At 38.8% G+C, this 22155-nt stretch overlaps 2 protein-coding genes and 1 pseudogene across 2 annotated transcripts; 2 read left to right on the plus strand and 1 right to left on the minus strand.

Annotated features, from left to right (window-relative positions):
• Positions 1-5094: 5094 nt before the first annotated feature.
• On the minus strand, positions 5095-9340 carry LOC147514724 (uncharacterized). Its single transcript, XM_086592667.1, is given in 5 exon segments — positions 5095-6131; positions 6134-6229; positions 6232-7104; positions 7579-8079; positions 8146-9340. Coding segments are annotated over 5 exon segments (3702 nt in total).
• A 6113-nt stretch (positions 9341-15453) lies between these two features.
• LOC147514725 (uncharacterized) lies at positions 15454-16284 on the plus strand. Its single transcript, XM_086592668.1, has one exon. It carries the CDS (start codon positions 15454-15456, stop codon positions 16282-16284), a length of 831 nt encoding a protein of 276 aa, XP_086448794.1.
• Positions 16285-18514: 2230 nt separating this feature from the next.
• LOC147514726 (pentatricopeptide repeat-containing protein At1g03100, mitochondrial pseudogene) lies at positions 18515-20413 on the plus strand (annotated as a pseudogene).
• The last annotated feature ends 1742 nt before the right edge of the window (positions 20414-22155 follow it).

Genomic DNA, 22155 nt, shown 5'->3' on the forward strand with positions numbered 1-22155 from the left:
TTGGTACTCTTCTTTATGTAATAGTGGGAAATCATGTCGCGGAGTTGGATGTTGGGGGAGTTGGTTTTGTTATAGAAGTTGGCGGCGTACATAACACGCCAGAAGTTGCCAATACCTTGACACGGTGGGATATTGAAATGGTTGCAAACTTCTATGTCTAATAAGGACAGAGGAAATAGAAGGCCGGCCACGATTTGCCCTACGGTAGCGACAAGAGCTCCTGGCCGAGGTTTGACCAAGTGAGGGAAGTGAGTAACCCTGGGGACATGCTCTAAAGTCACATCGTCTGGGATATCATAAGCCGCCTTGACCGCAGCCAAGTTGGGTCGGCGGTAATGTGAAGGGGGCGGAGGGAGTTTGAACGATCTCCCAGATGTGGAAAGGATAGTGATAGGAATTTAGTCGGTCTAATTAAATAGACTAATCTAACCCTAGTTAAACCTCAAGCGCACAGCTATCGTTGAAAATAGTTGCGGCAAACGGGTCGATCCCACAGGGATTGCTATTTAGAGACAATTGAATACTAAAATATTACTTATCTTAATTCGAACAATGTTGTTTTAGAGAAAGTTGGAATTAACTACTCACTAAACTATTTAAACTACAAAAACTATAACTTAAATAATTGGGTTTTATCAAATGGAGAGAACTCTAGGACTATAGAATCCACCGTAGACTTCTGTTTATATTTCTAAGGGCATCTCCAATGGAGAGTGTATATATACACCTCCACATAAGTGCCACATAGGTGCCATTAGGATTTTATGGCCCCTCTTACACATTAATAGTTTCCACATCCAAAATGGTATCCAATGCAACAAAGTTTAAGAGTTTGTAAAATTAAAAAACTGAGAAAAACCACGGTCAAAGTCCGTCGTAAGGGGTTTAACAAAAAAAAACAAACCGCACGTCACTTTGAGTAACGTCCGAAGTTTATTAAAACTGGGCCAACCAATAAATGACGGTCTTTACCCGTCGCAAACGTTACAATTCTAAAAAAAAAAAGACGTGAGTTTAAGTGACGTCCGAATTTCTTTTTAATTGGGACGTTACTTCAAGTGACGTCCGAAATGTTTATTAACTAATAGCCGGATGGAGAATTCCCCACCCCCTCTATTAGCTATTAGCTTATCACCTGGGATTTACACCCCCATTGGAAACATGTTTTTGACATTTAGAGTGTAAATTTTACACTTTAAACAATTTACACCCTCCATTGGAGATGCCCTAAGAGTAATTTTAATGTTCCAGATTTAATACGAGTAGCACGAGGGAAAGGTAACCCTTGCTTTCTCGATGATATGATCGTGATAATCTTAACTAAATATGTATCTTCTAAAGTTTCGGCACTATAGATCAAACTCAAAAGATTACTCGTCTTTTTACGGCACGAATAATATCTAAATTTGACGTCAACAGTTAAAATAGCCTTAACTAATAGCAACGAATATCGAACTATAAAGCATGTGTGACATACTATATGAAATATATAAGCTAGCTATCAATATATGAAACTAGAAGAATATAGCAATTTAAACTAATTGGAAATCATCGAAATTAATCCCAAAAAAACACAAACATTAGCCTAAGGTTTCATCTGCCCTAGACTTGGAGTTTAGCTATACATAACAATGAACAGAAAAATGAAATTAATGGAAGAATTAATCATTGCAAAAACCGTAGTCTCGCGTTGAAGTCTTCTCCTCCAATTCATTCTGTCCCCAAGCTTTAATCCGCGTATTAACTCGAACTCCACTTTTCTGTCTCTCCTGTTCTCTGTTTCGGTCTTCTGGAGAGATCCCCCCTCCCTTTGGTTCTTACTGGTATATATAGAGGTTTTGTTAGGGCATTGGGTAGTATTTGATTAGAATTAGAACTGTCTAATTCGGTGACCAGCTAGTCGGTTTCGATCAATTTGATTGGAATGAGGACTGTCAGGCTTTTGTTCTCTGTTGGGTTTTAGTGCAATCAAGAATAGAGAGTGTTGATCAAGTGAAAATGGATGTATGGAAGAATGGTAGGATGTGTAGTGCTCGATTGGTTCGGGGGTTCGATCGCAGAAATTTGAGGGATGGGTTTTCTGTTCCTGTTCGTGAGTGAGAGACGAAGGAAGGAAACTAAGGGTTGTTATGGTGCTTCTCGGATGGATAGGAAATGGTGTGGCTATTTGTTAGTTGGTACCGGATTTGATATTAGTTGGGTGCACATGCGCTTCTATTAATTGATCTTTAGTTCTTGGGGCAACTTAACTTGGGCCCATGTATTCTACAATCCACCCTCACCTGTTGTCTCATATTGGATCAAACAGACCCAAGCTTGCGGTCATGAACAATCATATGGATTGGAAGCTTCCACCTTGGTCACGTGCCCACTTAAGTTTTGTCTTTATGTGCATTCCGAAATATTCATAGTTATAGCCTTGCTTCCCCTTCATCGATCGATGCTAATCTAAAGTACCGAGTCCAAATTCTCATTAGCAAACAACAAGGCCAAATCCAATGCACGCAAATAATATCTTGACCAACACTGGATACCTCCACTGAACTAGATCAACGTACACACACTAATATCTTCGAATCTCGACAGTTTCAACAATTTTAATCAAGTTAACTCCAATCCTGCAAAATCACTAAAAACACACTAACTAAATCAAACAAATAAAATAAACGGACTAACTAATATAAAATTGAGCATAAATATATAACATTTATGCGCTTATCAAATACCCCCAAACTTATATTTTGTTTGTCCTCGAGAAAAACTAAAACTAAACTAATAACAAAAACAAAAATCCTAACTCACTTTCGTAGGAATCACTATTACACTTAGCTTGTGTAACAAGCCTTTTAAACCCCTAGGTTACCCCTAGTGGACGAGTTTAGTCTCGTGAGGGTTTTCAGAAACGGTACCCACAAACATTAACATAGCATAACCAATGGTGATATAATTTTTTCAGAGATAAAATCTTTTTCGCCCACTACTACACAAGTTAAAAAATTATTAATTATCACAGTTTCCATCATTATCACTAAGACACATTACTACTTCCAAAGATAGAAAAGATTGATTACTGCTCTAAACCAAAGCGTATGTGTGTGTGTGTTTAGCCAAACTAATACAAGCTCATATCCAAGTAACAGAATTCCTAACTTGCTATCCAAAGAATATATCAACTTCAATCCTCACCATTCATACACTCACAAGGAAGTCTCTCTCTTAGATAAGTTTTCAATTTTACCTATGTATGCAGGGAAATGAGTTAAATAATATAACATCCCACATACTTAGCCAGAAAGACGGATTTATGAAATTTCAAAAACAATTTAGTCTCATGAAAAGAACATCAATCACATGTGAAGTGTCGGGTCCTTCACTTTAGCATCCTCTCGCCTATTCTACACTTCATATCATACTTTTGTGATAAGTCTGGGTATTAAGATGGGGCTTAGGATAGGCTGACAAGAAAAAGGTAAAAAGGAATCAAAAATTTCTGAGAATAAACTAAAGACCATCTTGTACTTGACCTTCATGGAAAATTTATTCACTTTGTAGATCACATTACTTGACTTTCTCACTACTTCTGCTCAATGATTTTTTTTTTTTTTTTTTTTTTTTTTTTTTTTTTTTTTTATTGAATCACTTTGAGCAAAAGGAATGATTTTCTTCATTTTACTTTGGTAAATTTTCCCTTTAGAATCTTCTTCTTCTAGCTTTCTCTTTAGTCCTTTAGAAATCCTCAGAAATATGGGTAAGGCTAATAATATGGGTTTACACTCCTTATTTGGAGTTGGGTTAATGATAGTTGGTTTAAGAAGAAAAGGCTTAATATCTAAGGCTCAAAATGGTTAACATTATGATCCTACTAGGTGGTATAAATAAAGGCTAATTGGTTCACTACTTGACTTATCAGTATGATATTCCGCTTTGAATAGACTACAAGACCTAATGGCTATCTCCCCAGTTGATGTCACTTCGTGATCGACCAAAACAAGAAAAAAAAATGAGACTATACAATGAATTTCAGCACAGAAGAATGAATGAGTCAACTTGGACTCTGAATTTACGTAAAGACTCTCCAAGAAATTCAAAGGCTCAAGTCTCACGGGTTAAGTCTCTATATTCCTTTTCTAGTTCACTAGGAGATTAAATTACTCTTCAATTTGACATGTATCAAGTGGCTAATAGTGCAAATTTCACTTTGGCTTAGACTTTCATCAACAAAATCTATTTCTAGAGGTAGAAAATAGTCTAAAAGCAACAATAACTTCAAAAGTGACTCTTAACTTCATAGATTCCTTGAAAATCAGTGGCTTTAGAAATCAATTTTTTTTTTTTTTTTTTTTTTTTTTTTTTTTTTTTTTATTTCTCATCATAGAAAATCACCATTAATCATACCATGTTGGACATATTTATTTTTCGCTAAACAAACATTTTGTTCCCACCCCCAAACTTATTATAGACATTGTCCTCAATGTTAACATAGATGCGTAATTTAAAAGATAACAACATGGACAAGTAAAAGTATATAAGGAAAGAGGTTACCAAGAGCTTCCAAAAACGAAAAATAATATCTTTGAGTCACCTATAGAAATTAGTACCTCAGAAAGATATAACAATGATAATATAAAAGAGGGCCAAGTTACTACAATGACTAAAATGTGTCACGTGTCTCATCCCATAGAGTTACACGTCTCCAAAAAGGCGGAGAAAAGGTGCTAGAGTGGAATGCATGATACACGTGCACAAAAGACTCAACAAAAATAAAAACATGGGTTGCCTCCCATAAGCGCTACAGTTAACGTCTCTAGCATACGAATGCTTCACACACCCAATTCTTAGATTAGCACTTTGTCTACCAACGAAACATAAAATAAATGCCCCAAAATTCAAAAAATTCGACAGAGTCTCCTCTGTATTTTCGACATTTCATAAATATAAAACCTGTTATAACCTGAAAATCACAATAATATGTTTCTCATTGGTTAACCCAAATGGAGACTAAGGGCTAGAATGAAGTATTTGGGAACAATGCGAAGCGACTCTTACAAAAGAAAAATAAAATCTAAACTACTAAAATACAACAAGCATACTCATTCAGTCATGATAAATAGGATCAATAAGATCCACCTCTTCCACATCCTTATTAGCAAAACCATCAAGATATGGTTTCAAGCGTTCACCATTAACCTTAAACACACGACCACCCGTAGGATCCTCTATCTCAACAGCACCATAAGGAAAAACAATTTTAACAATGAAAGGACCAGTCCACCTAGAACATAACTTACCAGGAAAAAGACGCAAACGAGAATTATATAGTAAAACTTTTTTATTAGGTTCAAAAGACTTGCAAAGAATAGATTTATCATGAAAAATCTTAGTCCGCTCTTTGTAAATCTTGGCATTCTCATATGCCTCATTCCTTAACTCAGCTAACTCATTCAATTGGAGCTTACGTTGTGAACCTGCTCTACGCATGTTAAAGCTAAAAGTTTTAATGGCCCAAAAAGCACGATGTTCTAATTCCACAGGCAAATGACATGCCTTCCCAAACACAAGCCTATAAGGAGACATACCAATGTGAGTCTTATAAGCAGTCCTATAAGCCCAAAGGGAATCATTAAGACATTGAGACCAATCCTTACGGTCAGGTCATACCGTCTTTTCTAAAATCCGTATAATTTCCCTATTAGATACTTCAACTTGACCACTAGTTTGGGGATGGTATGGGGTAGCAAGTTTATGAGTAATAGAGTACTTTTTCATTAAAGATTCAAACGCACGATTTGTATAATGAGTACCATTATCACTTATAATTGCACGAGGAGTACCAAAACGAGAAAATATATTATATTTCAAAAAGTTAACTACAACCTTGTGATCATTCGTTTTACATGGCACCGCCTCAACCCATTTAGAAACATAATCTACCACGACGAGGATATAAAGATAGCCAAAGGAAGGATGAAAAGGACCCATGAAGTCTATACCCCACACATCAAAAAGCTCAACAACCAAAATAGGGGAAAGAGGCATCATGTTCCTATGGGAAATATTACCCGTACGCTGGCATCGATCACATCCTAAACAAAACTCATGTGCATCTCTAAAGAGAGTAGGCCAATAAAACCACAAGGCAAAACCTTAGCAGCCGCCTTCTTAGGACCAAAGTGACCACCACATGCATGGTCATGGCAAAAGGAGAGAATACTACTAAACTCACTCTCGAAACACATCTCCTAACAATCTGATCAGGGCATGACTTAAACAAGTATGGGTCATCCCAGAAAAAATACTTAACCTCAGCAAGAAACTTAGATTTATCTTGTTTTCTCCAATGAGAAGGAAACTGACCTATAACAAGATAATTAACAATATCTGCATACCAAGGAAACTGGGAGACAACAAAAAGTTGTTCATCAGGGAAGGACTCATTCAAAGGCAAAAGACTAGTAGAAGACTCTACTATAAGCCTAGACAAGTGGTCAGCGACCACGTTCTCTGTACCCTTTTTATCCCTAATCTCAATGCCAAACTCTTGTAATAAGAGGACCCAACGAATAAGACGCGCTTTAGCATCCTTTTTAGAAAGAAGATACTTCAAAGCCGAATGATCAGTAAACACGACAACCTTAGACCCTATGAGATAAGACCTAAACTTGTCTAAAGCAAACACAACAGCTAACAACTCCTTCTTGGTTGTAGTGTAATTCATTTGGGCATCATTAAGAGTTTGACTCACATAATAAATTACATGGGGCAACTTATCAAACCGTTGACCTAAAACAGCCCCAATAGCATAGTCCGATGCATCACACATTAACTCAAAAGGCACACTCCAATCAGGTGATTGTATGATAGGAGCGGTAGTCAATAAATGCTTAAGCTTCTCAAAAGCTTTCAAACAATCATCATCAAAGACAAAATCGACGTCCTTACCAAGTAAATTGCATAAGGGACGAGAAATCTTGCTAAAGTCCTTAATGAATCGCCTATAAAATCTAGCATGACCTAAAAAAGACCTAATATCTTTCACAATCTTAGGTGGTGGAAGACTAGAAATGACATCAATCTTAGCCTTATCGACCTCAATTCCTTTAGTAGAAACAATATGACCAAGAACAATACCCTGTTGAACCATAAAATGACACTTCTCCCAATTCAATACAAGATTCTTCTCCTTGCACCTAATTAACACTAATTCCAAATGGTGCAAACCCTCATCAAAAGAATCCCCAAATACGGAGAAATCATCCATAAATACCTCCAGAAACCTTTCTACCATGTCAGAAAAAATGCTAAGCATGCATCTCTAGAAGGTACCGGGTGCATTACATAACCCAAATGGAATATGACGGTAGGCAAAAGTTCCAAAAGGACAAGTAAATGAAGTCTTTTCTTGATCCTCAGGTGTAATATATATTTGGTAATAACCAGAATAACCATCGAGAAAACAATAATACTTATGACTGGCTAACCGTTCAAGCATCTGATCAATAAAAGGAAGAGGAAAGTGATCTTTCCTAGTGGCTAGATTCAACTTACGATAGTCAATGCAAAAACGCCACCTAGTAGTCATACGGGTAGGAACTAACTCGCCATTCGCATTCTTAACTATCGTAATACCAGACTTCTTAGGGACAACCTGAACCGGACTCACCCATTGACTATCAGAGATGGGATAAATGATACCCGCATCTAACAACTTGAGAACCTCGGCTCTCACTACCTCTCTCATGTTAGGATTAAGCCGTCTCTGGAATTCATGGGTTGGTTTAGCATTCTCCTCTAGATGAATATGATGCATATAATCAGTGGGGCTTATCCCATTAATATCAGCAATAGTCCACCCTAAAGCTGTCTTATGGTCTCTAAGAACCCTAAGCAATTTACTCTCTTGTTCACTATCAAGATTAGAAGCAATAATAACAGGCAAGGTCTCATCAGGCCCCAAAAAGACATACTTAAGAGTATCAGGTAATGGTTTCAACTCAAGCTTAGGAGGACTCTCTATGGAAGGAACTGGTTTAGACTCAGAAGGAGAAAGAGGTTCTACCTTGGTTTTCCACTTATTAGTATCTAGGATTGGGGTGGCATCAAGCAAAGCATTTACTTCACAAATAGACTTATCCACATCAAAATCACCACCAAAGTGAGTTAAACAAGACTCAAGAGGGTCATCAGAATAACTTTCCAAGAAAGTCTTGTGAACCACACTGTTAATAAGATTAATATCCCAAAGATCATCAGGTTCAGGAGGTTGTTGACTCACATTAAACACATTAAGTTCTGTAGTCATATTACCAAAAGAAAGCTTCAACACTCCATTACGACAGTTAATGATGGCATTGGATGTGGCCAAAAATGGACGACCTAAGATGACAGGAATATGGTGTTTAAGATCTTGAACAGGTTGTGTTTCTATAACAATAAAATCAACTGGGAAATAAAATTTATCAACCTGAATCAAAACATCTTCAACAATACCACGTGGAACCCTGACATACTTATCCGTCAGTTGAAGTGTAATCGGCATAGGTTTTAATTTACCAAGACCAAGCTGTAAATAAACTGAATAAGGTAACAAATTAACACTAGCCCCCAAATCAAGTAATGCCTTCTCAATCATATGATCACCTATAACACAGGATATAGTAGGGCATCCTGGATCTCTAAACTTAGGTGGAGTGCGGTTTTGAATAATCGAGCTCACTTGCTCAGTAAGGAAAGCTTTCTTATGCACGTTCAACTTATGTTTTTGCGTACACATATCCTTAAGAAACTTGGCATAAGAAGGAACTTGTTTTATATCATCAAGTAATGGAATATTAATATGAACTTGCTTAAACATCTCCATTATATCATTAAAAGTATTTCCTTTCTTAGCTTGAACTAACCTCTCAGGAAAAGGGGCTTTTGGTATATAAGATGGTACATGACTAGACTCGAAAGATGTAGGAGGCTCTAAGCACTTCTTAGAAGCATCACGACTATTCGAACCACTTACATCACTCTTCTCGCCCTCACACTCTATAGGATCAGATCTGACCTCAACATCCCTAGGCATCTCAACCCTATTATAAATATGTTTACCACTTCTAAGAATAGTAATAGACTTGGCTTGCTCCTGGTTGTGCTCTTGGCTCAAGTTAGAGCCTATTTCATATTGTCCCTTTGGATTAGCCACTGGTTGACTAGGAAACCTACCCTTGTCCCTTTCATTCAAAGTATTGGCAATTTGACCTATGGTGACTTCAATCTTCCTAATGGCTTGAGCATTATCTTGAGTAGTAGTTTGACTGTCTTGCATAAACTGTTGGGTTGTTTCCTGGAATTTCATGGTGTTTTGTGATAATTGAGCAATGGTTTCTTCTATAGGTGAAAGTTTAGATGGTTGAGGTGCATATTGTGGTACTGGGTTTGAGTTACCTACGGGGCCTCCCTGATGTATACCCTTAGACCAAGACAAATTGGGGTGGTTACGCCACCTTGGATTATACGTGTTAGAAAAAGGATTATTGCCTGGTTTTGGTATGAATTAAAAGCATTGACTTGTGCAGTTATGCCAGGGCAATTATCTATAACGTGATCAAGACTATCACACAAAACACAACCAGGGGCCTCGATATTGTTAACCGAAGCTGGAGACTTTGTCTCTTTTTCTAGCTCGAGGAATTCAACTCTTCTAATTAAAGCGGCCATCCTAACGTTCGTGTCAAATTCCTTGTCAACATGGAACAAACCATTCTGTGTAGTGCTACTAGTTACCTTCTTAGGCTCATGGCTAGTTTCCCATTGTTGGACCTTTTCAGAGACTTCTTCTAAAAAAGTTCATGCTTCATCTACAGTCTTATCACAGAAATCTAGAGAATCTAGACTATCCTACCTTTCTCTAGGCCATGGTTAGGACACTGCAAGAGCATGTCCTTAAATCTCTTCATACACTTCCATAATGACTCTCCATCATTTTGGCAAAATGATGATAGACTTTTTCTAAAAGTAGTTGCCTTATGATTAGGGAAAAAGTTTTTTAAAAACACAACGCATAACTTTTCCCAACCCGTTATGGAATTCGATGGAAGAGTGTGAAACCAACTCTTCGCTTTCTTCTTAAGAGAAAATGGGAATAGTTTCAACTTTATAGCCTCATCGCTAAACTGTTGAAGTTTAACAATCCCACAAATATCTTCAAATTCCCTTACATGAAGATATGGATCTTCCTCATCAGTCCTCCTAAACTTAGGAAGTAGCCCAAGCAGATTGGGCTTTAACTCAAAGTGATTAGCATTGGTCGGCGGGGGAACGATGCAAGACGGTCAAGTCGTCCTAGTAGGATATATGAATTCCTTAATGGACCTAGGTACTTGGGCAACAACATCATTATTATTGTCAGCCATGTCAGCAAAAATTGGTGTATTGCCGACAAAGGTTATGGGTATCTCTAACTTAGCGAGATTTCTAATCTTCCTATGGAGTGTCCGTTCAATTTCTGAATCAAATGGTGCTAACTCTAGATTATCGGATCGAGTCTCAATCATAAACCACTTCTAAAACCTAAGACTCTAATAAATGATGCAAATGATGCTCACACAAACAGTACCAAACAAATATTTCAACCTAGATTGAATTTTAAATATTGTTTAATATATTTGCTCCTAAACCCAAATAACACGATTCCCAGTTCTTGTGCAAAAGCACCGTCACTCAATCCACATGTAAAAAAGGCTTTCCTAGTGAGCGGGCTAAAACCTGTCCTAATGCAAGATGTCTAAGGCTGGTCAATGTGATTTAACCTTCCTAAATGCAAGAAACAATAAAACAAGCAAAACACACGAAACAAACAAAATTAAACCCACAAAGGAAAGAGATGTACCTCCGGCGTGAGCCTTCGATGGCTACTTGCTACGCCGGGTGACGACAAGCAAGGAACTTCACAAAGTCCACAACAAATCACGACTATCAACCTTGTAAGAAGAAATCTTTGCTTACTACATGCGAAAATCAAAATTAGACACGAAAACTAAGAAATAATAAAACTATGACTAAATTTAAACTACGAATCACGATAAATAAAACTTTAAAACTCAATTGTACCACTGCGATCCCCGGCAGCGGCGCCAAAAACTTGATAGGAATTTAGTCGGTCTAATTAATAGATTAATCTAACCCTAGTTAAACCGCAAGCGCACAGCTATCGTTGAAAATAGTTGCGGCGAACGGGTTGATCCCACAGGGATTGCTATTTAGGGACAATTGAATACTAAAATATTACTTATCCTAATTCGAACAATGTTGTTTTAGAGAAAGTTGGAATTAACTACTCACTAAACTATTTAAACTACAAAAACTATAACTTAAATAATTGGGTTTTATCAAATGGAGAGAACTCTAGGACTATAGAATCCACTGTAGACTTCTGTTTATATTTCTAAGAGTAATTTTAATGTTCCAAATTTAATACGAGTAGCATGAGGGAAAGGTAACCCTTGCTTTCTCGATGATATGATCGTGATAATCTTAACTAAATATGTATCTTCTAAAGTTTCGGCACTACAGATCAAACTCAAAAGATTACTAGTCTTTTTACGGCACGAATAATATCTAAATTTGACGTCAACAGTTAAAACAGGTTTAACTAATAGCAACGAATATCGAACTATAAAGCATGCGTGACATACTATATGAAATATATAAGCTAGCTATCAATATATGAAACTAGAAGAATATAGCAATTTAAACTAATTGGAAATCATCGAAATTAATCCCAAAAAAACACAAACATTAGCCTAAGGTTTCATCTACCCTAGACTTGGAGTTTAGCTATACATAACAATGAATAGAAAAACGAAATTAATAGAAGAATTAATCATTGCAAAAACCGTAGTCTCGCGTTGAAGTCTTCTCCTCCAATTCAAACTGTCCCCAAGCTTTAATCCACGTATTAACTCAAACTCCACTTTTCTGTCTCTCCTGTTCTCTGTTTCGGTCTTTTGGAGAGATCCCCCCTCCCTTTGGTTCTTACTGGTATATATAGAGGTTTTGTTAGGGCATTGGGTAGTATTTGATTAGAATTAGAACTGTCTAATTCGGTGACCAGCTAGTCGGTTTCGATCAATTTGATTGGAATGAGGACTGTTGGGCTTTTGTTCTCTGTTGGGTTTTAGTGCAATCGAGAATAGAGAGTGTTGATCAAGTGAAAATGGATGTATGGAAGAATGGTAGGATGTGTAGTGCTCGATTGGTTCGGGGGTTCGATCCCAGAAATTTGAGGGATGGGTTTTCTATTCCTATTCGTGAGTGAGAGACGAAGGAAGGAAACTAAGGGTTGTTATGGTGCTTCTCGGATGGACAGGAAATGGTGTGGCTATTTGTTAGTGGGTACCGGATTTGATATTAGTTGGGTGCACATGCGCTTCTATTAATTGATATTTAGTTCTTGGGCCAGCTTAACTTGGGCCCATGTATTCTACAATCCACCCTCACCTGTTGGCTCATATTGGATCAAACAGACCCAAGCTTTTGGTCATGAACAATCATATGGATTGGAAGCTTCCACCTTGGTCACGTGCCCACTTAAGTTTTGTCTTTATGTGCATTCCGGAATATTCATAGTTATAGCCTTGCTTCCCTCATTCTCGATCGGATGCTAATCTAAAGTACCGAGTCCAAATTCTCATTAGCAAACAACAAGGCCAAATCCAATGCACGCAAATAATATCTTGACCAACACCGGATACCTCCACTGAACTAGATCAACGTACACACACTAATATCTTCGAATCTCGACAGGTTTCAACACTTTTAATCAAGTTAACTCCAATCCTGCAAAATCACTAAAAACACACTAACTAAATCAAATAAATAAAATAAACGGACTAACTAATATAAAATTGAGCATAAATATATAACATTTATGCGCTTATCAGATAGCGGTTGGGCTGTCCGAATCTGAGGCCGCGGATCTGGAGGAGGGAGAACTAGATCTGGTGGATCTGGCGACGGATGTGCTTGCCGACTCAGAAGCCGACATGATGCAAACTATTCTAGTCGTAGAGTGAAAAAGATGAAAGATCTAAACTACGCAATTGGGAGAATCCACAGATCACTTGAGAACAACCAAACCAAGGGTATAATAAAAGTTCGAGAGATAAAAGAAAGAAGAAACGAACCTTGTTTACGAGGCAGCAGCGGGCAAAGAGATTGACAAGAATCGAACCAGGAGCGAAAGCAGTAGAGATTCACCGTGAGGAAGAAGGAAGATAGGAAAGCCAAACGATTACAAAATGAAGAACAGAGAAAGAGGGAGTTGAAAGGATTAAGTGAAGAAAGAAGCAAAAGGGAGTGAGAGAGAAAAGGAAGGGTTTGAACGAGTTTCGAAGCACCAGGGGTACAAAGGTAATTTCCAAAGTGCAAAAACCAAAGAATCAGAAGGAGGGGCCAGCAGGGGGTGACACGTGGAGGGGCTAAGAACGAGGCGACAGGTTCTGCAGACCATCATGATTGCTAGAAGCGTGCGAGGGGGACGCGAGGAGTATAGAGCTCTCAAATCAAAGCCAAGGGGACACGTGGCCATAAGGAAAGGACCCAATCACTGACTAACCGGACCCCCTCCCATTGTTTGGTTATGAGCTCCAGGACATGTACCCGATCTCCGTGGCTTCAATTGGCAGAAGGTATCTCGGACCCCGAACTAAGGGTCCAAGGACCGAGAGGGGGCATTTGTATCAGCCTAATTCATGACTACTAAGACGACTGGTGTGTTTTGGGCTGGGGCACCATAATAGAAGAAGGTAAATGAGCACAGGGTATAGTCCGCGAAGCATATGAAGACCGCGAAATCTTGAAATGCATGAAGGTCAGCGGAGTGTCTATGACTTGAGGGAGATGTTGAATAGGGAAAGAAAGAGCTGGAGCACAGTAACCAAGACACAATCTCTGCAGAGACAGGTGGACGGTTTCTGGACGTGGGACATGAAAGGAGGTCATGGGGATAGAAGAACGGTTAGAGAAGATGGGAGCGGTTAGAGAAGTAGGGCAGTTATGAGGTATATAAGAGAAACACAGAGAAGGAGGAAAGGGAAAAAGGAGGAAGGAGAGATAAGAGTTTATAGGTTGTAATTCTAGACAACACATGTTGTGTCTACCTCGACCGAAACGAAATGTACAAGTCCGTAAAACTCTAGTAAAAGTTTCAATACAAATTAAAGGGCATGTTAAATATGAACAAGATTTTAAAGAAGAAGTAAACATGAGGACACTAGTAGTACAAGCCATGGCTAGTTTTTCTCATTATCCTCAATAATTGTATTAACAGTTTTGCCAAAACTAACTAAATGGGCTTGGCCCATTAAGCTCATATATAAGTATTTGGGAGTTGTTTGGTACAGTTGGTTTAGTTGAAAAAGGAAAGAAATGGGGGGAAAGAGTGAAGAGAAGGGAAAGGGATTAGAGGGAATGGGTTTGATACTTCCAGTAAATAAGCATGCTAACTTAAAAAGTGCTTCAAGTGACCAAGAGTTTTTAGAAATCATGGAAAGTATCAAGTCTTGTAAGGCTCTTGTAAGTTGTTAAAACTTTATGTTCTAGAATTGGATTTTTGTAGTGACCGAATTGTGATTGTGTGGAGATCAACGGTAAAGGGAAGGGTGGCAAAACAGCAAAAGGAATTGGAGGAGTAGGGGATCATTGCCGCAGACGTGGCATGTGTACGGAAAGAAGGGAGATCGGGGGATGGGACAACAAATGGACGTCCTAGATGGAGGGTTAGAGGGGTATAAAAAGAGAAGGATGAGGAGAGAAAAAAGGAGGGCGCATTAAGAAAAAAGAGAGGAAGTCAGAAGAAAAGAAAAGAAAGAAGAGAGAGATGTATGAGGTGATATTTTAGGTTCATACATTTGGCACCGTCTATGGGGAACGAGTGAAATAGCTGGAGAAATGTCAACAAGGGTGAAGAGAGGAGTGGAAAGACCGAGAAAGGTGGAAGTTGCAGAGGAGGAGGTGGATTAAGTGAGGAGTGATCGAGGAGATCAGGGCGGAGAAGAGACCACAACGTTGGTTTCGGAGGGAACAAGGTTGTTGCATGAAGAAATAGAGAGATTGAGGGAAGAAAATGACGGGCTTCGGAGGAAGAAGGAGACCATTGAGGAATCTGAGAGAGAGGCATCGGAGGCGGAGGAAGAGGAGGAAGGGAGGCTGAACCTGGCGGAAAATGGGGTGGCTAGACTCACCAAAGAGCAAGTTAGGGAGATGATTGCCAGTGACCTGAAGGCGAGTCTGGAGCAAGCCAAGGGCGTAGGTGGAGCGGCGACCCAAGTGGCGGCGGGGCTAAACCACAACCCGTTGGCTGACGCAATTTGGAAGTCCGAGGTGCCAAAACGGTTAAACTAGCCCAGATTTGAGAGATATGACGGGAAGGGAGATCCAGCGGATCACATCCATCACTTTCGACAGCAGATGCCGTTGTGGCAAGAACCTCGGTATGATGGACTGCGATGCATGATGTTCCCTGCAAGCTTAAAAGGGGGGGATTCCGATTGGTATTATCGGTTGTATCCCAAGAGTATAAACAACTTTCAAAAGTTAGAGCAAGCTTTCATAGACCACTTAATACATCAGCAAATGAGGGTAGTAGATATCACGGCTTTGTTCAATGTAAGACAGAGATCCGCGGAGTCAGTGAGGGATTTCTTATGCAGATTCAAGGTAGAGACATTGAAAGTGGAGAACTTGGATAAAAGAACCGCAGTGATAGCGTTTGAACGAGGATTGCGCTCGGGAACCAGGGTTCATGAGTCCGTAGCCAAGAACGAGATCGCAACATTACATGACTTATACTCGAGGGTAGAGAAATACATAAGGTACGAGGACACTATGCATAAAGAAATGAAGAGGCCTGGGAAGGCAGTATTGTCATTAGAAAGAAGTGAGGATCACCGAAGATATGAGGCATCAGAAAGGGGTAACGGCGGGTATCGTGGGTACTTTTCGTGGCCCGGAAGGGGTAGAGAAGAAGTCAGGAGGGAGAATAGGGAGATAAAACCTTACTGGGAAGTGGAACATGCACCATGGAACAGGCCGCTGAGCGAGATATTGTCGTTGATTCAAAGTATGCAGGGTTACGAAGGGCCGCGAACCAAGGCAGCGAAAATGTCAAGCAAACCTTATTGTGCTTACCATCAAATACAGAACCATGAGACAAATAACTGCTATGCACTAAAGTGGTTGATACAGAGGATGATAGGGAAGGGACTGCTGAAGAAGTTTACAACAGGGAATGAGAAATAAGAGCAGGCACCGAATTAGGGGAGGATACTGGGAACGATCAATGTGATTTTCAATGAAGAGGTTTTGAGCCACAACTCTAACCAAGATAGGATAAGACTAACCGCGACCTTCCAGCAAGTCAACGAGGCATCAGGACATTCGCGGCCAACTCCATGGTATGCGAATGGAAAGGGCAACATAGTATTCACTGACGCGGACCTCAAGGCGGTCAACTCTCCGCACGAGGACGCATTAGTAGTCACGGTGGCGATGAGTAATTACATGGTGAAAAGAGTATTGGTTGACTGTGGCAGCGCCATGGATTTGTTGTTCAGAGGGGCAATGGAGGAGACGAAGATAGACAAGAAATAATTAAGACCTTCGCAAACCAATTTATACAGGTTCAATGGAAGCGTGATGGAGCCTCTAGGAGATCTCCTGCTCCCTGTGACTATGGGACTGGTGACGGTGTTCTCTCGGTTCAAGGTAGTGGACGCTGATTAGCAATACAATGCCATTCTGGGGAGGCGGTGAATTCATGAGATGAAGGCGGTACCATCCACTTACTACCAAGTGATTCGATTTCCCACCCCGACCGGAATGTATGAGGTTCGCGACGATCAAGTGACAACAAAGAATAGTCATCAGGGCACAGTGAAGAGATAGATCCGAGGAGCAGAGGGAGAAACCTCCAATCTTAGGAAGCGGCATGCATAGTATTTCAACAAGATTTGCCTAGACACACCAATTGGGTCAGAAGTAATCTTTTTCAGGGGAGATTGCGAAGGAGATGATTGTTGGGGAGAGTTGAGACTGGACTTTAGTTTTGAAGTTGCCTACATACCCAAAGATATTGCTTGGGATCAAGTCTCGATTGCGTAGTTCTGGAAAAATGACGAAGGCTAGATTTTATAAGTAGGATTGGTGATAGTTACTTCCTCATTCTCCAATATTCCAATCGTGGGATGAAGTTAGAGAACTGGCGGGAGAATTGTCCAATTGTAGGATGAAGTTGGAGAACTGGCGGGAGAACTGTCCAATCGTGGGATGAAGTTGGAGAACTGTCCAATTGTGGGATGAAGTTGGAGAACTGGCACGAGAACTGTCCAATCGTGGGATGAAGTTGGAGAACTGGCGGGAGAACTGTCTAATCGTGGGATGAAGTTGATGGAAGTGAATCTTGAATGTGGACGAAGTTGTGGAAGTTGTTTGACTCGCAAAACATGTGCGCAATTGATTTTACGTATAGGTATGTAGGCTTTGAGAGTGGGCTTTTTGTAGATAAGCTCTAAGCATGGGCTTTGAGCGTGGACTTTTTATAGATAAGCTCTGAACATGGGCTCTGAGCGTGGGTTTTTGTAGATAAGCTTTGAGCATGGGCTCTGAGCGTGGGCTTTTTAGTAGCATGGACTCTGAGCATGGGCTTTATATTGAATTGGGTTTTTATTGGGCCACATTTGTGGGGGCCGGAACATCGCCCTCTCTTTGTTACATGGGCAAAGCTTGTGTGGCAAAGAAGTAATTTTTTTTTATTATTATTTTTTTTTAGGTTTGTAAACTGTTATATTGATTGGTAAAATAGAAGTAGTAGGGGTGGGCAAATATCATGAAGAGAAGATATTAAATTGGCATGAAAAAAATCAAAGTTATTTGATCAAATGTAAAGGCAATTTGGTAAATTATGGGTAAGAATAAAAGAGTCAAGGTTTCGACAGTTTCAATATTGGTGAGTGATGGTAGTTTGGTAAATAAAACTTTAGGAAAGAAACATAACAACAATTGGACAACAATAGGATTGTCAAATCATATGTGTACGGCAATTGGATTAGCAATTCATTTGGATCGGCAATTATATTGGCAAATCATGTTTGAACGACAATTGGATTGGCAATTCATTTGGCTCGGCAATGCGAGTGGCATTTATGGCTCGGCAATGCTAGCGGCATTTTTCAATGTTCAGATCGGCAAAAAGACGATAGAAGCACAGATGGGCTCGGCAATGCATATTGATGTATGTTCCAAAAGACTGATAGAAGTAGTTGTAACAAGACTTGGTTACACGAACTCAGCTGAGACCAGATCCTTGTTCACGTTACTTGGAAGCGGCCAAACAATCTTGAATGGCCCTTGTATAACACCGATCTTGTGATAATTTAGGATCAAATCTTTCGAGGCATTTGGTGTTTGCCACCACTCTGTAGAGCGCTTTCCAGTTACAACCAAGTTTTCTTCATGCCAAAGACAGTTATTACTTGAACGAACATCTGGTTTTAAGTCATGAAATTCTTGTATATTCAAGAAGGTGCTCTTCGTATTGCTGAAGTTGGTTTGTTAGGCTACCACTGCAGAGTGGTGTTTATACTTTGATGGAAAAAATGCTATCAATCAAGAGGTTTCACCACAAGTTTACTCCAAGTCTTTTTTATTCATTTTCCTTGCTCGGTGGCAGCCATTTCAACGTCAAGAAAAGTTCTGCTTGCAGTTTGGATGATGTAAACGAGGACAGTCCTCTTGGGAAGCTGAACAATGTGTGTACTAATTCGTGGAGGCTCTCCTTTTCGACCATGGCTGAAACGATATTAGTGCAGGCTCGTGACCCATCTCGCCTAAGTGTAGAATTAGAAGATTCCATTGTTGAATGCAGATTTGATGATTCATGGAAGCTATATCAACAGTATAAGGAGATGGAAGGATTTCCTAGAAAATCCATATTAAATAATCTTCTTACTGGTCTTGCAGAAAGTCGTGACCTTCAGTGGCTTGAGAAATCTCACAGTTTGGTGGAACTGATTTTTGATGAAGATAAGCATGAATTGTTAAAATTTGAAACTCTAATATACCTCTCTTCAAGTCTTGCAAAGTATGGGTTGCCAATACCTGCATCGACTGTGCAAAGAAGAATGGTTGAAACAGAAAAGTACCCCCCGGTAATGGCATGGTCGGCAATTGTCGCTCATATGTCAAGGACAGCCTCTGGTGCATACCTTGCTGCTGAGTTAATTCTAGAAATAGGATACTTGTTCCAAGATAACAGGGTAGATCCACGGAAGAAGACTAACAAGCCTTTGCTTTCGATGAAGCCTAACACTATTGTCTTCAACCTTGCTTTGGGTGGCTGTTTGTTATTTGGCACAACTAGGAAGGTTGAACAACTTCTGGAAATGATGCCTCGAGTTGGTATAAAGGCTGACTCGAATTTACTGATTACAATGGCACATATCTATGAAATAAATGGACACAGAGATGAACTCAAGAAGCTTAAGAGACACATAGATGACACTTGTAACTTAGGGGACTTACAATATCAACAGTTCTATAACTGTTTGCTGACATGTCATTTGAACTTTGGTGACCTTAGTTCTGCATCACAAATGGTCTTGGAAATGCTCTCTAAGGCGAAGAAAGCACGTAATTCTCTTGCTTCGGCAACACTTACACTTGAAGCTGTTGGTACTCGTAAGTTCTCCTCGTCCACAGTAAATTCCAGACAAGCCTGTGGCCTTAAAAAATCTGATGTTCTAAAGCAGCCTATATTTGTTGAAAGCTCAGACTTGTCGTATGAAGAGTTCTGTAGAGATCGAAATTATGTAGGCCTAGAGGCTGAGGCAAAAGAGACACTTTATCTTTTATTGGAAAACTTGCAGAAGCGAGTTGAACTGGTTACTTCTAAATGTGGTATACTTCAGCCAACTGAGAAAATTTACGCCAAACTGGTTAAGTCCTTCTTTGAAGCTGGAAAGGTCAAAGAACTGGCTGAATTTTTGATAAAAGCAAATAAAGAAGATGTCCTAGTTGCTATCGAAAATTCAACAAGCGGCAAATCAAGCAGCAGCAATTCAAATGGATCAGCACACCAGCGACAATTTAAAGTATCGAGCGGCATCAGCAGTTCAAAGATTCGGCATCGGTGGTTCAACGGGATCGACAAAAGTGATCGAAGCAACTGCTCAAAGAGATCAAGCCGCATGTCTAACACTCTGGGTCGGCAATCATATAAATCCGCAACTTTCTTTTCCAAAATATTGATCGGGTAAGTTGATCGGCATGTTACGAGCGGCCAAATTCAAACTTTTAGTAAGTGAGTTCTGTTGAAGATAAACTAATAGAACAAGGTCTGTTGAAGATAACCTAATAGAAGGGCGAAGCTTAAGCGAATTAGGAAAGTGATTGTTGGGTCAGTGTTGAAAATCTAGTCCTATTGGTATACGGCTCTGGAGTTAGAATATCTATAAAAGGAGAACTTGTGGGAGCAGAATAATTATCAGACTTAAAAAATAGAAATAATTAGGTTTGAGAAGAAAAGAAATAAAAGTTCCTAAAAGTTCCTATCTTCTGGTTCATGTTCTTGTTTTACTTGTGCAGTAAGGTATGTTTCCATTCACGTTCACACCTTTTTTTTTTTTTTTATGTTTTCTTCATTCTTATCACAAAAAGTCGGTTGCCATGTATGTTATGAATAGTAAGATTTTTTGTTTTTGAGGAATGTATATTAAGATTTGGATCCCAATAAGAGACAGTAAACCATGTTTAGTTATAGTAATTATGCAAAGAAATTATTAAGAATCCAAATAAATATGTTAGTTATACCGTAAGTTTGTCCAACATGTATACTTGTTAAAAAACAATATTGTATTTTCGTCTTTGCTTTTGAGAGAAGGGTTTGATATTTTTCTATCTTTTGACAAGTGATTGAAAATATTTGTTTAATGGAGAGGAATTATAACTTGAAGAGGAGATGGGGTGATAAGGGGATTTTAATATGAATAGGGGTATGTGTATTTTTAGTGAAAGTATGAAACGGTATTGATGCAGATAGTTTGAGAGAAGCACAGATGATATTGGAGATGATGTTTCTATTGAGTATGTTGGAAGCGATATCGACCAAAATAGTGTGAAAATGACCAAATAAATATGAGATAATTTTATTGTTTTCACATTTTTGGCTTTGGTTGTTTGTATTCCATTTTTTGAAAAATCAAAATATTTGTTTTAATGGAAGTTATTAGCTCGATGGAGATTGCATCCTTTACAATTATCTCCTGCTATTGGGCTATCTTTGCCCCAAAAGTGTGATAGCGAGATAATTTTATTGATTTGTAAGGTTTATCAAAGGAGTATGTCTTCATCCTTTACAATTATCTTTTTGTTTGAGTTATTGAAGCCTATGTCTTGAGACAAAACAAGGCTTCTTTTAAAAGTTAAAAGTGCTTTGGGATATCATAACCATCACAAACTTAATTATCAATTTTATGGGATGCCTTCAACTACGAGAATGCTTGAATTGTATGGTTTTAAGATCAAAGGCAATTGGAGGTTCGAAAATATTGATTATCCTAACAATATATCAGGTAAGATGTTAACTCAATATTCTTATAATTATTATTTTAAATAGTTAGCATCATATTATAATTATCTTGTTCTTTTTTTTTATAGGGGATATTTTGAAGTTTCCAAATATATCATTGTTTAGCAGCGAGATGATAAAAAAGAAATTTGTTAGTTTGTTTAGTCATAATGCTGATGTCTATGATCTGTCGTTTCCAGACGATATTGTAGATTATTATCATGATATAGAAACTGGACTGCTTAATGAGCCTAGGGAATTAGCACCTTACTGTGGCTCAAAGAAGAGAAAGAATGTTATTGTAGATGATAGCAGTGAAGATGACAAAGAAGTAGAAGTAGATGACGAAGAAGTAGAAAGAGATGACTCGGAGGATAGCGGACAAGATAATATTAGAAAGAAGAAAAGAAGCGTACGTCCAAAAAAGAGGGAAAAGAAAGCTAGAGATAAAACTTAAGTAAAATTGAGGAAGGGATTGAGGATCGAGAAATGGTATGTATATAATATTTCTTTTAAAATATCATATATGTAATACATATAATATGTTT

This window comes from Coptis chinensis, chromosome 2, assembly GCF_015680905.1.
Source record: "Coptis chinensis isolate HL-2020 chromosome 2, ASM1568090v1, whole genome shotgun sequence".
NCBI classification, from domain to species: domain Eukaryota; kingdom Viridiplantae; phylum Streptophyta; class Magnoliopsida; order Ranunculales; family Ranunculaceae; genus Coptis; species Coptis chinensis.